General features: G+C 36.8%; 2 protein-coding genes across 2 annotated transcripts; both read right to left on the reverse strand.

Annotated features, from left to right (window-relative positions):
* Positions 1 to 5,881: 5,881 nt before the first annotated feature.
* On the reverse strand, positions 5,882 to 6,688 carry LOC121173432 (uncharacterized). The gene has a single exon (XM_041009026.1). The coding sequence runs from the start codon at positions 6,686 to 6,688 to the stop codon at positions 5,882 to 5,884; it is 807 nt and encodes a 268-aa protein (XP_040864960.1).
* A 394-nt stretch (positions 6,689 to 7,082) lies between these two features.
* LOC121172664 (probable aldo-keto reductase 1) lies at positions 7,083 to 8,520 on the reverse strand. The gene is made up of 3 exons (XM_041009091.1): positions 7,818 to 8,520; positions 7,586 to 7,704; positions 7,083 to 7,404 (listed from the first exon to the last, which is right to left on the reverse strand). The coding sequence occupies exons 1-3, from the start codon at positions 7,830 to 7,832 to the stop codon at positions 7,200 to 7,202; spliced, it is 339 nt and encodes a 112-aa protein (XP_040865025.1). The 5' UTR covers positions 7,833 to 8,520; the 3' UTR covers positions 7,083 to 7,199.
* Positions 8,521 to 14,151: the final 5,631 nt, after the last annotated feature.

The raw sequence follows: 14,151 nt of genomic DNA on the forward strand, positions 1-14,151 counted from the left end.
GTCCTTTACAAGAAAAGATCAACGAGGAATGTACCCTCCCTTGTTCTCTTTGAACAACCAAGTAGATGTACGCTCCAGTTGAACTGATCCACAAGAGATGTACTCTCTCTTGTTCTCAGTATCACAACCCAAGTAGATGTACGCTCTACTTGCACCACAAATAATGTATGCTCCAATGTGTTAAGACAAAGAATTCTTAGGCGGTTACTCCCTTGAATCTTTGTAAGGGGAAATAAAAGATATCTCAGACATTTAGTCCTTTGAAATCTTTTGTTTAAGGGAAAGAGAAGAATCAAAAGAATTCTCAGACGGTTAATCCTTTGAATCTTTTGTCAAGAGGGGGAAGGGAGAATCAAAATAATTCTCAGGCGGTCAGTCTTTTGAATCTTTTGACAAAAGGGATGAAGAAAAAGAATAGCACAAATTTTTTATCAATGAACTTTTCTTAAAAGAGAAAGTATTGAACAAAAATTTTTAGAAAGATGAAAGAAATCTGTTATGCATGAAAGGAATTCGTTTTTTAAATTCGTGTCATGGTCACATATTTATAATCATTTGATGACTCAAGTTAAAGTTTGTGACTCTTGACAATTTCTTTAAAACTAGTCACTTTTAATAGTTGTGATTCTTTTGAAAACTAGTCACTTTAAAAGTTGTGACTCTTTTTGAAAACTAGTCACTTAAAGATTGTGACTTTTGAAAAACTCTTCAGAAACAAGTCACTTTAAGAATTGTGACTTTTTGTAATTTATTTTTCGAAATCAGTCATTGGTAATCGATAACCATCATAGTGTAATCGATTACACATCAACAGATGTTACTCTTTATGTTTAAATTTAAAAATCAAAATGTTTAGAAACACTGGTAATCGATTACAAGTATTGTGTAATCGATTACACAAGTTTGAAATGATTTGAAAATGTTTTATCACAAATTGTGACTCTTGAAATTTGAAATCTAACGTTTTAAAAACATTAGTAATCGATTACATGATTATGGTAATCGGTTACAGCTTTGTAAATCAGTTTGAAAATAATGTTGGCTACTGGTAATCGATTACCAGAGAGTAAAACTCTTTGGTAAAAGATTTTTCTTTTTGAAAAATTCTTGTGCTATTCAATATTTTGAAAAACTCTTTTAATACTTATCTTGATTGAGTCTTCTCTTGATTCTTTACTTGAATCTTGAATCTTGATCTTGAATCTTGATTCTTGAAACTTGTTTTGACTCTTGATTCTTTGGCATCAAGAATCAAAATAATCTTGGATTGCTTCCACAGCAGGGCAGTAGCATACAATTATGCATATCATCGCAACAAGCACAAATTCCAGAAGATCACTGAGCCTGCATTTGGTTTGATCCATCAGGTGAGATTGTGAGAAGGAGATAGCATGCTGGATATCATGAAAAAGAGCACACCTACACAAGAACCAAGATAGATGCGATGCGCATTTTGACCAGGTTCTCTTTCTTTTTTGTGTGTGTTACATATCTAAGACTCACTTTCTATTTATTTTCTTACGCTACTCAAGCTCAACAATTTGAATCATATTAAAAATTGCCACAGTGCAGTTGCAAATAAAATACTAGTAGCCTCACCTTTTTGAACGAACAAAATAAAATTCAAGAAATGAGTTTTCATTACTAATATAAAATTGAGAAGCTTCAACAAATGACCACCTTAATACATAGATCATTCTTGGATTGTCGTATTTCACTACTATACAAGCTAATTCTAGTTAATGGTCAACTTTTCCTTATTATCTATACAATATAACACCTTTCAACTTAAAAAAAAAAAAGTAATGTTCGCATTATAGGTTGTTCTGATTGAAGAAAAGGAATCATAATCCTAAATCCTGATACACCAAGGATAATGCAAATTTGGATTAGTTGGTATTTTATGATATTATATCGCTTTCTCTATTTTAAAAAAGGAAAAGATATTTTGTCGCTCCCCAGGCATAGGAATAAAGTCTTTGCCTTGGTGGAGTAGCCATGCTAATGGCAACTAGGGAGGAGTGCACTTGTGTTTCTTAGAAAGGCTTTCTATTTGATCATATATGCTCTTGTTCTTGCCTATGTTCTCTACTTGGAACCGGGGATGATATGCAAGCCTAACAACTGAACCAACTATCAAATCAGGCAATCAAATTGAATAAGGTCTAATTTTTCAATATCAAGTCTAATTTTTTACTCTTTTCATTAGCTTTGATATGAAAAAATAACATGGATGTCATCATGAAACCTTTCAATTCATTGTTGGAAATAAGGCTTTTTATGTTTAGGAAAAGTGTTTAGGAATATTGGAGACTTTGAATAGAAACTTGATAGGAAGGAGAATTCTTTATGGAGGAGAGAACTTTGTATTTTTGCTTGATACAAATGTGTAGGATTACATCTCTATTTATACTACTCTAAGGAGAACTCTAGACACACTAATTCTAGAGAGTTCTCAACTCTAGAGATCCAAAGAGTATTCTAGAGAATATTACAACTATAAGAAATATCTAGACACTCCAAACACTACAAGAATTCTCTAGAAACATGACCCATAATTATTTAAGCCCAAAATAACTAAGTCCAAGGAACCAAATAATTAATTTAGGCCCAAATCAAGTTTATATTTCAACATCCCCCCTTAAACTTGATTTGTGACTCCAAGCATACTCCTTAGCTTCACGAAAGTTTCCAACTTGAGTGGCTTTGTGAAAATGTCGGCAGCTTGATCTTGAGACATCACATACTTCAACTTTACCTCCTTCTTCTCAATGCATTCTCTTATGAAGTGGTAACGGGTGTCGATGTGCTTACTTCTTTCATGAAAGACTGGATTCTTTGCCAAAGCGAGTGCTGATTTATTGTCAACACATATTTCCATAGGTTCTTCTTGTGGCATTTTTAACTCTTTCAACAAGTTCCTTAGCCAAATTGCATGACAAACGCATGATGTGGCCGCGACATACTCGGCTTCACAAGTTGATAGTGTGACTATTGGTTGCTTCTTTGATATCCAAGTGAAAGCAGTATCTCCCATAAAGAACACAAAACCAGTAGTGCTCTTTCTATCATCCAAGTCTCCACTCCAATCGCTATCACTATAGCCAACAATGTTATAATTGTCAGAAGGATAATAGTGCAAGCCAAAATTTGTTGTACCTTTGATGTATCGAAGGATTCTCTTTGCCGCCTTGAAGTGAGTTGTGGTTGGAGCTTCCATGTAGCGACTTACTACTCCTACAGCATAGAGAATATCCGGCCTTGTACATGTCAAGTAACGTAAACTTCCAATCAAACTTTTGTAAAGAGTTGGATCCACATTCTCTCCTTTTTCATGCTTGCTCAACTTGCTGCCACATTCCATCGGGGTGCCAACTGGATTGGCGTCATCCATCTTGAACTTCTTAAGGACTTCTTTGGCATAGCCTTCTTGGGTGATGAAAATTCCTTTGTCTTCTTGTTTTACTTCGACGCCGAGATAATATGCCATGAGCCCCATATTCGTCATCTCAAATTCATTTGACATATCCTTCTTGAACTCTTCTAACATGCTTGGATTGTTCCCTGTAAAGATCAAGTCATCTACATACAAACACATAATCAAAATATCTCCACTTTGCGCTTTGATATAGAGTGCATGCTCATATGGACACTTGATGAAGTTCTTGTCTTGAAAGTACTTGTCGATTCGAACATTCCAAGCTCTCGGTGCTTGCTTGAGATCGTACAACACCTTCTTCAACTTCAAGACTTTTTCTTCTTGCCCTTTTACTTCATAGCCCAGTGGTTGCTCAATATAGACTTCTTCTTCGAGAAAACCATTCAAGAAGGCTGACTTCACATCCATTTGATAGATCTTCCATTTATTTTGGGCTGCCAAAGAAATGATCAGTCTAATAGTTTCAAGACGAGCAACAGGAGCAAATACCTCATCATAGTCAATTCCTTGTCTTTGACTATAGCCTTTAGCCACCAATCTTGCTTTGTATCTCTCCACTTCTCCTTTAGCATTCTTCTTTGCCTTGTACACCCATCTTACTCCAATTGCTTTGTGTCCTCGTGGAAGTGTAGTAAGTTCCCACGTATCATTCTTCATGATTGACTTGATTTCTTCGTCCATGGCGTCTTTCCACTTTATGTTTTCCGCCGCTTCTTGATAGCTTAGAGGCTCACAATCACCAAAAAGACAAAAGAGGTTAATGTCGTTTAGGTTTTTGGTTACCTCATAAATCTCTTCAATGCTCCTTAGTCGCGATGTCCTCTCACTTGAACTTGTTTCATCCAGCCTTGGTGTCGGTGAGGCAGGTGGTGTAATATGTTCCTCTATGATTGGTTGTTCAATTTCATCATCTTCTTCAAAATAAGGAAGAAAATCATACTTATCTTCTTGAACACTCCAATCCCAACAATCTTCTTCGTCGAACTCCACGTCGCGACTTATGACGATCTTTCTACTATTTGGATTATAGAGCTTGTACCCCTTGGATCTTGAGTCGTAACCCACAAACACGTACTTCTCACTTTTATCATCGAGCTTTGTCCTCTTTTCGTCTGGAACATGGGTATAGGCAATGCTTCCAAACACTTTGAGGTGAGAGATCCCGGGCTTCCTTCCACTCCATGCTTCTTGTGGTGTCTTCTCATGCACGCTTCTTGTTGGAGAACGATTTGTTAGGTAAACTGCACATGCCACTGCTTCAGCCCAAAACTCCTTCGGCATCTTCTTGCTCTTGAGCATGCTTCGCACCATGTTAAGTATGGTCCAGTTCTTTCTCTCTGCTACTCCATTTTGTTGTGGCGATCTTGGCACTGTCAGTGGGCGACGGATTCCATGGTCTTCACAATATTTTTTGAACTTATTTGAAGTGAACTCTCTTCCTCGATCAGATCTCATGGCCTTGATGGAAAGACCACTTTCTTTCTCCACGAGGGCTTTGAACTTCTTAAAGTTTTCAAACACTTCTGATTTCTCCTTCAAGAACTAAACCCAGGTTTTTCTGGAATAATCATCAATAAAGAGGAGAAAGTACTTGTTCTTACCAAATGAATTGGGTTTGATTGGTCCACAGACATCGGTGTGTATGAGCTCTAGCGGCTTTGTTGCTCTTGTTGTTGATTCCTTTGGAAAACTTTTACGAAATTGCTTCCCAATTAGACATCCTTCGCAAAGTTGGTCTGGGTGGTTGATGCTAGGCAAGCCTCTCACCATCTCCTTCTTCGCTAAACGTTCTAGACCGTCGAAGTTGAGGTGCCCGAACCGTAGATGCCATAGCCACGAAGAGTCGGTATAGCAAGCCTTGAGACACTTTGCCACATCATTTTGAATGTTCAAGAGGAACATTCTATTCTTTGACATAGGCACCTTAGCAATCAAGTTATGTCTACAATCTCTTAAGAAAAGACTATGTTCTTTCAAATGGATGTCATAGCCTTTCTCTAATAATTGTCCCAAGCTCAAAATATTATTCTTCATGTTAGGCACATAGTAGACATTGGATATGAATTGATGACTCTCATTCTTCAAACGTATGAGAATTTTACCTTTGCCTTTGACTGGTATCTTTGAGTCGTCTCCAAATGAGACATCGCCAGTTGCTGCTTCATTGATTTCCACGAACATGCTTTTATCGCCGCACATGTGGTTGCTTGCGCCGGTGTCGAGGTACCACTTGTTTCTTTTCTCTTCAAATTTGTTTTGGCACGCGAGTAGCAAAGTTTCTTCTTCTTTGCCTTTTTCATCTACAAAGTTAGCTTTCTCTTCAACCTTCTTCGAGAATCTACACTCGGATGTGTAGTGACCAATCTTGTTGCAATTGAAGCACTTGATTTGTGATTTGTCATACCTCGACCATGAATTTCCTCTTCCACAACCTCTTGTTACTTATGGATTCCAACTTCTTTCTCCATTGTTGAATTTGTTGGAGTGGTTGTTGTAACCACCTCTTCCTTCTCCTCCATGTCCTCGTCCACGTCCACGATCTTGGCCGCGACCTCGTCCTCTTTGGCTCTTATAATTTGCATAGTTTGCTTCCTTTACGTTGAGTTGTAGTAGTTGCTCCGTAGCCTCCTTTTGTTTAATTTTTCTCTTTTGTTTTTCTTCGTATGCTTGTAAGGAACCCATGAGTTGCTCAATAGTCATGGTCTTTAAATCCTTGTTTTCTTCAATGTTGATAACAATGAAGTCAAAACTTGGATTTAATGTTCGAAGTATTTTTTCCATGACCTTCACCTCATCAACATCTTCACCATTTCTTTTAAGTTGATTGACTACGGCCAATACTCGAGAAAAATAATCAGAAATTGACTCGGACTCCTCCATAAACAAACGCTCAAAGTCACCTCTAAGAGTTTGAAGACGAATCTTTTTTACCTGCTCAACTCCTTTGTTGCAAGTTTGAAGCTTATCCCATGCTTCTTTGGTCGTCGCTGCGTTGGATATCTTCTCAAATGTATCTTCATCCACCGATTGATAAATGAGAAAGAGAGCTTTCTTGTCTCTCTTTCTTGACTCCTTCAACGTCTCCTTTACACCTTGGCTTAGCGAGGCTTCATCTTGCTCCTCGAAGCCATTCTCTACGATATCCCACACATCTTGAGCTCCTAGTAGCGCCTTCATCTTGATATTCCAATTATCATAGTTGTTCTTTGTGAGCATCGACATTTGAAAAGGAAAACCTCCATTCGCCATCTTTTGAGGATCTTGAAGCTCTGATACCAATTTGTTGGAAATAAGGCTTTTTATGTTTAGGAAAAGTGTTTAGGAATATTGGAGACTTTGAATAGAAACTTGATAGGAAGGAGAATTCTTTATGGAGGAGAGAACTTTGTATTTTTGCTTGATACAAATGTGTAGGATTACATCTCTATTTATACTACTCTAAGGAGAACTCTAGACACACTAATTCTAGAGAGTTCTCAACTCTAGAGATCCAAAGAGTATTCTAGAGAATATTACAACTATAAGAAATATCTAGACACTCCAAACACTACAAGAATTCTCTAGAAACATGACCCATAATTACTTAAGCCCAAAATAACTAAGTCCAAGGAACCAAATAATTAATTTAGGCCCAAATCAAGTTTATATTTCAACATTCGTTACTTTTGAAATACATAAGTTTTTGCAAATTGACGAATGCATACATATTGTGTTATTATAAAATAAGGAGCAACTTTGCTCAACATTTACTTCATCAGGTTCAAGATGAAGAATGGATTGCTATTATCTGCTCTGATTTTTCACATCCAAAAATTTCTACATGGATATTGTGTAATTTTTCACACAAGTAATTGCTACAATATTGTACCAGGAAACTATTTGCAATAAAATTTTCCACAATTCCTTTGCCACCAAAAAAGCCTCGGCCAAGAGGGCTGTATGGTACGATTCCAATTCCAAGCTCCCTGCATCAATAAAAGCTTTAACAAAGTGACCTCGTTTTTAATTTTAATTTTCTACTCTCTTTTCAAATAGCTCATAATTAAAGAGATGAGGAGAATATTTATTTATTTTTAGTGAAAGAATAGTTATGAGAAGTTGGAGAATTCCAAGCTCATATGAAGTTGGAGAAGAACTAGAACTAACCTACAAAGAGGAACTGTATCATCTTCAATGTCACGAGTCCATAGGGACCACGCCATTTGAACAGATAACCCAATATACTTCCCTTTATCCTCTTCCACCAATTTCTTAAGTTCACCCATCTATGATATTATAACAATATGTATATAGTGAGATGAGGCAGATGATGACAGAATATGAACTAGAAAGTATATAATAAGTTTCAAGTAATTTAAAGCTAAGATTTGAAGCGAACCCTTCTTGAACTCATCCTGACAGACCGCGCACTGGTTCAACAACTTGTTGTTGACGGTGAGTGTGCCTTCGTACGGAAACGAGTTTCATATCTCAGATCTGGAAAGAGTTTGAGAGATCTCAGATCTTACACCTCATTTTGCACTTCACATATCTGGAAACGGATTCAAAACCCTCAGATCTCAGATCCCATTTTTCACTTCTCAGAGAACAGAGTTGTGCGAGAAAACGGGGACCAGAGCGAAAGGTAGTGGGAGGTGGAACAATGGTGGTTAGAGGAGAGGCTTTGAGGGGTAGGGCTTGTGGCAGTCACGGTGAGGCTTTGGGTGTGGCGACAGGGGTATCGGAGGGAGGAGCTTGATCATAAAACGTGGAGAGATTCATACCTAATTAGGGTTCACGATGATGTTAAGAGAAGAATGAGGCAGCAAGTGTCCGTTTTTAATAACCATTGTTAACGTACATTAACCAATATAACTGATGATAATGAGAAAAAAAATAAAATCGATTTTAATCAAGATGGATGGTAAGAGATATACACAAGATGAGTTTTACAAGATAGATGTTAACAAAGTTTTTTTATTTACAAAAATGTACCTACACCAATTTTCATAAAATCAATATTAAATTGATGATATTAAAAACATATTTTTTTTAGTAGTGGATGGATCCTCAATGAGCTTTTGGAAGTCTAAATGGGTGGGGCATCAATCTTTGTGTTCAAAATTTGAGAGAGGGAGATGTGGATTTGGAAACCTAGATGAAGAAGACAATGGTTTGCATGGGATGAGCCAATGGTGTATACCAGTTATGGGAGTATATTGGAAGGAACGCACCAAAAAAGAATTGTGTGGATGAATGGAGATGAAAGAGTCAAAGTTGGTGGGGGGTGGGGACAATTTGTTATTTACAGCATTTGACGCAACCCGTGTCTCTTGTTTCCTTTGTGTAGGTCACATCTTGTGGTCTATTGCAACGTGTGTGTATATATATAATTTATTGGCTGTAAACAAAAATTGTGCATGCAAATATTACGAAGATTGACCAAGGTCAGTCAATGAGAGCTACCTGAAAGATGAACATGAAAGTCTCGCTCGGTTCTATGGATTTCTATTTTCTAAGAAATAGTAGTATCATTATAATGACAAGGTTGATCAATTACTTACGGAGATCACAATCCAATGTTAATTAGGAACTCTATGTCAGTCAATGTAGTATATTTGATGTATCTAGTTATTTGATATTCATTAATTAATGCCTAGATTTATTTATGTCTACGAGGAATTCTAGATCGAACTTAACTCACTGTCTAAATTATCAAGTTACAAAAAATTTGCGTAGCGAAGATCTAGAGTACTACTACTACAATATATGAAGATTTGGTGAAATCTGCTTCAAGACTTGAGAATATTATTATGAGTTGCGTTAAGCAAAAATGACAGTTCAATGTAATAGTTGACTAGCCATAATTATTATTTTTAAAGCATTTTGGTGGTAAACTCTTTTCATATCTTGTGAAATACTATAATATTATCAGCCTAGCAACACAATGAAAATGGTTCACTACAAATACACATGGGAAAATATATGATTAGCGAAGCTGTAGTTCAATTTGATCGGACCGAACCAGCTTGAAACTCAACTTTAATATCCACTAGTTGGTAACCAGTGCATACGCACGGGTAAGTTTGTAATTTATTTTGTATGAAAAATAGTATAAAAATAAAAATATATGTAACATTAATAATAATTAGATTGTTTCCATAAATAAATAAAAGAGCAAGATTACTCGTTGACCAAGGTAATGTTAATAAACAAAACAAATAACCTAAACTTAATTTAGTCATTATCACTGTCGTCCCAATCCTTTTGACTTCCAATAATAATTTTCCAAATTTGTTCATGACGCTTGTAGTAGAATGAGATTTTATCACCATGAGAAAAATCACTTTCTTTAAGGAATTTATACCAAGGTTGCATAACATATACGATGCAAAACCAAATGACCCAAATATTCCACCTGTGACTGCCCAAAAGAACATTTAGAGAGTTTGAGAACAAACTGATTGTCGAGTAATACCTGAAAGGTAAGCTCCAAATGATCCAAATGTTCATCCATGGAGGCGCTGTAAATCAGGATGTCGTCGAAGAAGACGATGATGAAACGACGAAGGTAGGGGTGAAATATCATGTTCATAGTTGCCTGAAAAAAGGAAGGCACATTGCATAACCCGAATGGCATCACTTTGAATTCATAGTGGCCATGGTGGGTTCTGAAAGCCGTTTTAGGAATATCCTCAAAATGCATACGAATCTGGTGATACTCTTGCAGCAAGTCAAGCTTGGAGAAGAATCGCGCACCGCCTAGCTCATCGAGGAGCTCGTCAATCGTAGGGATTGGGAATCTTTCACGCATCGTCAAGGCATTCAACGCCCTATAGTCAACACAAAATCGCCATGCACCATCATTCTTTTTGACCAACAAAACTGATGAGGAAAAAGGACTAGTGCTGGGTTGAATAAGCCCCTTTTGTAACATGGAGTCTGTGACACCCTCTACCCCTCACATATATACTAACAAAGGAAAAAAATTCAAATATTAATTAAAAGTATTTTTTTAAACATTTTTAAATACAAGCCTTTCAAAGGGATAAGAGGTTCACAATCACTTTCTTCTAAATCATATTCAAACTTGTCCAAATAAATAATAAAGTCATCGGCTCAAACAAGGCCGTCTGAGACTTCATACAATTAATATAAAACCCTATACCCCAATGTCACATCCTATCAGAGCGTTGTGTCTCGACGTCCTTCAGCACAATATTCCTTAAAGCAGTTCACCTAGTCATCTGCTTCCCCGAACACAAAGTTCAAGATCATCACAGGATCCAAACACAAACAACAAATCGGGAGTGAGTTATCACATTCCTAACTAATAGAGAAACAAGACAACTAGATATACATATCGTATAAACCAAATAAAACTTACTTACACGTAATTCCACCACTTTGTCATTCAAAATTCACTTTTCATCAATCAATCACATTACACAGGAATCACACGCTCTGATCAAGACATAATAACACCTCAATTTCATAATAAACAATTAGCAAGTGCATGAGACAGTTATGCTAAGACTCAAGCCTATATGCAATGTGGTACCATGTCAATGAAAAACCACCCTGGGGCGCTTAGGAGTACATAACAAGACACACCACACAATGGGTTTGTCAGGTCACTCTCACTAAGTAAGATCATAGGGAGACCAGTCAGGGTCACGATGTTTTGCGAGAATGCTCCAACCATATGGGATCAGCATAGGCTTAAAGGAGCACTCAAACCCGGCGACCCCCAAGGCCTACACTCCGAAGAGTCCGTCAGGGCCTCTCTCTCCTGATTCAGGTCCAACCCCTAAAATCATTTTAGCACACAGACACTGCTCGTGAATTATACAATACCCACGACCTCACACTCATGTTTTAAACACGTACAACATATTGCGCTACAATTTAACACTGGTTCCTAAATAGGAAACCTACACTTTCTCTTTAACACTGGTTCCTAAATAGGAAACCTACACTTTCTCTTTAACACTATGCATTTACACTTTTCTCAAGATAACACTGGTCGGGTTATTGTACAATTCACAACTTACAACACAAATAATGTCACATCAAGAGTTAATCTCACACTTATTTACAACCAAAACTCATTCACAATTTCACATCTCATAATGTCATAATCCTCCATCACATGTTTTCACGTATCTCACAATTCAACACTTGTTCTACCTTACACTTTTACTCAATCTCAATAACAATATTATAATCTCAAGGCAACATATTATTTCACAATTCATCACATATATCATTTATAAGCACTGCTCATGAATTATACAATACCACGATCTCACACTCATGTTTCAAACATGTTTAACACAATTGCGCTACAATTTAACACTGGTTCCTAACTAGGAACCTACACTTTCTCTTTAACACTGCGCATAAACAATTTTCTCAATATCAACACTGGTCGGGTTATTGTATAATTCACAACTCATAACTCAATACACACATCTCAATGCACATGTATCTCAAATCTAAACATAGTATTCTCAAACTCCAACACTTGAATAATTTTTGGAATCACACAATAACAACACTACAACAATATTTACATAAAATATTAATATAAATAAATATATAACTAAATCTATATATATAAATCCAACAACGTATATCATATTTGATCATGAATTTTAAGAAAGTTTTCAATGTACCAATTCTAAATAATTATATAAACACTTTCTCATATATATAATTATACATGAATTCATATATATATTATCTAAGAATACAACACATAGTCTATTAGAATTCTTTTCTCAATTTCAAATATAATATCAATTTTAAACTATAAAAAAACTAAAAAGCATGAAAAGGGGAAAAATAAAAACTCAATTTCTCCTTACTTAATTTCATCAACTACGGTTCACACTCAACACAAGAGCACATTAATTTTACAAAAAATTTTCATTGGGACATCAAATGATTCATCAAACATATATAATTTATATATAACTCATAGTTATAATTATAAGGATAAAGTAAAAATTGTAGAAACATCCAAAAACTCATTCCAATTGATATCTCTAAGGATCCCTACATATGTTCTCACTAATCCCCAATTGTGAATAACTCATCCCTTACCTCTGAGCGGACTCACGTGTATTCAGCCAGCGATAGTAACATCTCTAGCGATTCTCTGAGATTCCTTCAGTTATTCCTTCGACTGCTCCGATAGAATTTTCAAACGTTAGAGAGACGGAGAAGAGATTGAAACCTCCACTTGTACTGTCTTCATGCGATTCATTTTGCTCCCTCCATAAATGTTATCTCAAACATCTCAACGGTGAAAGTATGCGCAATTGAACTTCGAACAACATGTCCAAATTTCATGAAAATCCAACGGTTAACGAAATCGGGATTGTAGTTTTACCGAGACAGTTTTGGGTTTCTGCGGGAAATTAAAATGCTACAATGCGAAGGGTTTTCCTCTAAGCTCAGATACGATTTTGAAATTTCCAACGGTGAAAATGTTTGAAATTGGGCTGCAAACGTGGTACTCAAATTTCACGATGATCCAATGGTGAACGAGTCCGAGATTGTCGTTTTTCTGACGAAAATGAGGCCAAAAAGAGGCACCTGACTTAACATAACTATTTATACCTAGGGTACTCAGCCTATTATTTGCTCTATATTTATTTATTTATTTATTTTATAAAAAAAATGCTATTTTATTTTCTATCAAACAAATAAATGAAATATCCTTTTTATTTTCTCTCAAATCATTATTTTAATTAATAATTATATCTCCTTATTTATTTATTTATAAAATCTCATCATTTTTCTAAAACTCTATTTATTTATAAATAACAATCCTTTTAAATCTAGATTACAAAAATTGGGATGTTACAGAGTCGACCTGGAATTCAATTTCCTGTTTTTGGTAATGTGGGTACTAGTATAGGCGCACATTGACTGGTGCTGCATTAGGGAGGAGATGTATATGATGATCAGTCTCGCGAGCAGGTGGTAACGAGTCAGGTGGGTGAAACAGGGCTGCAAATTTGGTCAACAATGTACGTATGGCCAGAGGAAGCTCCTGAGTGGAGGAGTCAGTATCTGGGAGTAGAGTGATGTGATAGTAAAGGGCATCACGGTGTGTTCGACCGAGTCGCCGGAACTCGGAAAGGGAGCTCAGAGAAACATCCAAGTTGCCCTGCAAGGTGATCAATCTTCCTTCGTAGAAGAATTTCATGGCTAAAGTATTATAATCAGTCAACATGGGCCCTAATGACTTAAGCCATTGAACACCTAGTATGATGTTGGCGCCGGAAATGGGCAAGACATAAAGGTCAACGCGAAATTCAGTGCCCTGAATATATATGGGAATGACAATCCAATTGTTGGCCATTGCCAACCATGACACGCAGAGGGGATGTGGGCCACGTAGGGAGATCCAATTGGGTGACCAATTAATGCTGAATGAAATTATGTGTGCTCCCGCCGTCCACCAGGAGCACGACATCGCGACCGACAACAGTGGCGACAAAACGGAGCGTCTCGGGGGCCAGATGATCAGCTAGGGAGTTCAAACTTAGATGGGCCGGGTATGGGTCGTGAGTAGCGGGCGGGTCAGGAACCGGGTCTGGGTTAGGGTTCAAGGTGTCTATAATAAGCAGGTCAGGAGGGTCCTCTTCCTCCGCGAGCAATAGAAATACCCTAGAGGCACAGCGGTAACCTCTATGGTATTTCTCATCATAGCTGAAACA

The sequence above is a fragment of the Glycine max genome, chromosome 14 (assembly GCF_000004515.6).
Source record: "Glycine max cultivar Williams 82 chromosome 14, Glycine_max_v4.0, whole genome shotgun sequence".
In the NCBI taxonomy this organism is placed as follows: Eukaryota; Viridiplantae; Streptophyta; class Magnoliopsida; order Fabales; family Fabaceae; genus Glycine; species Glycine max.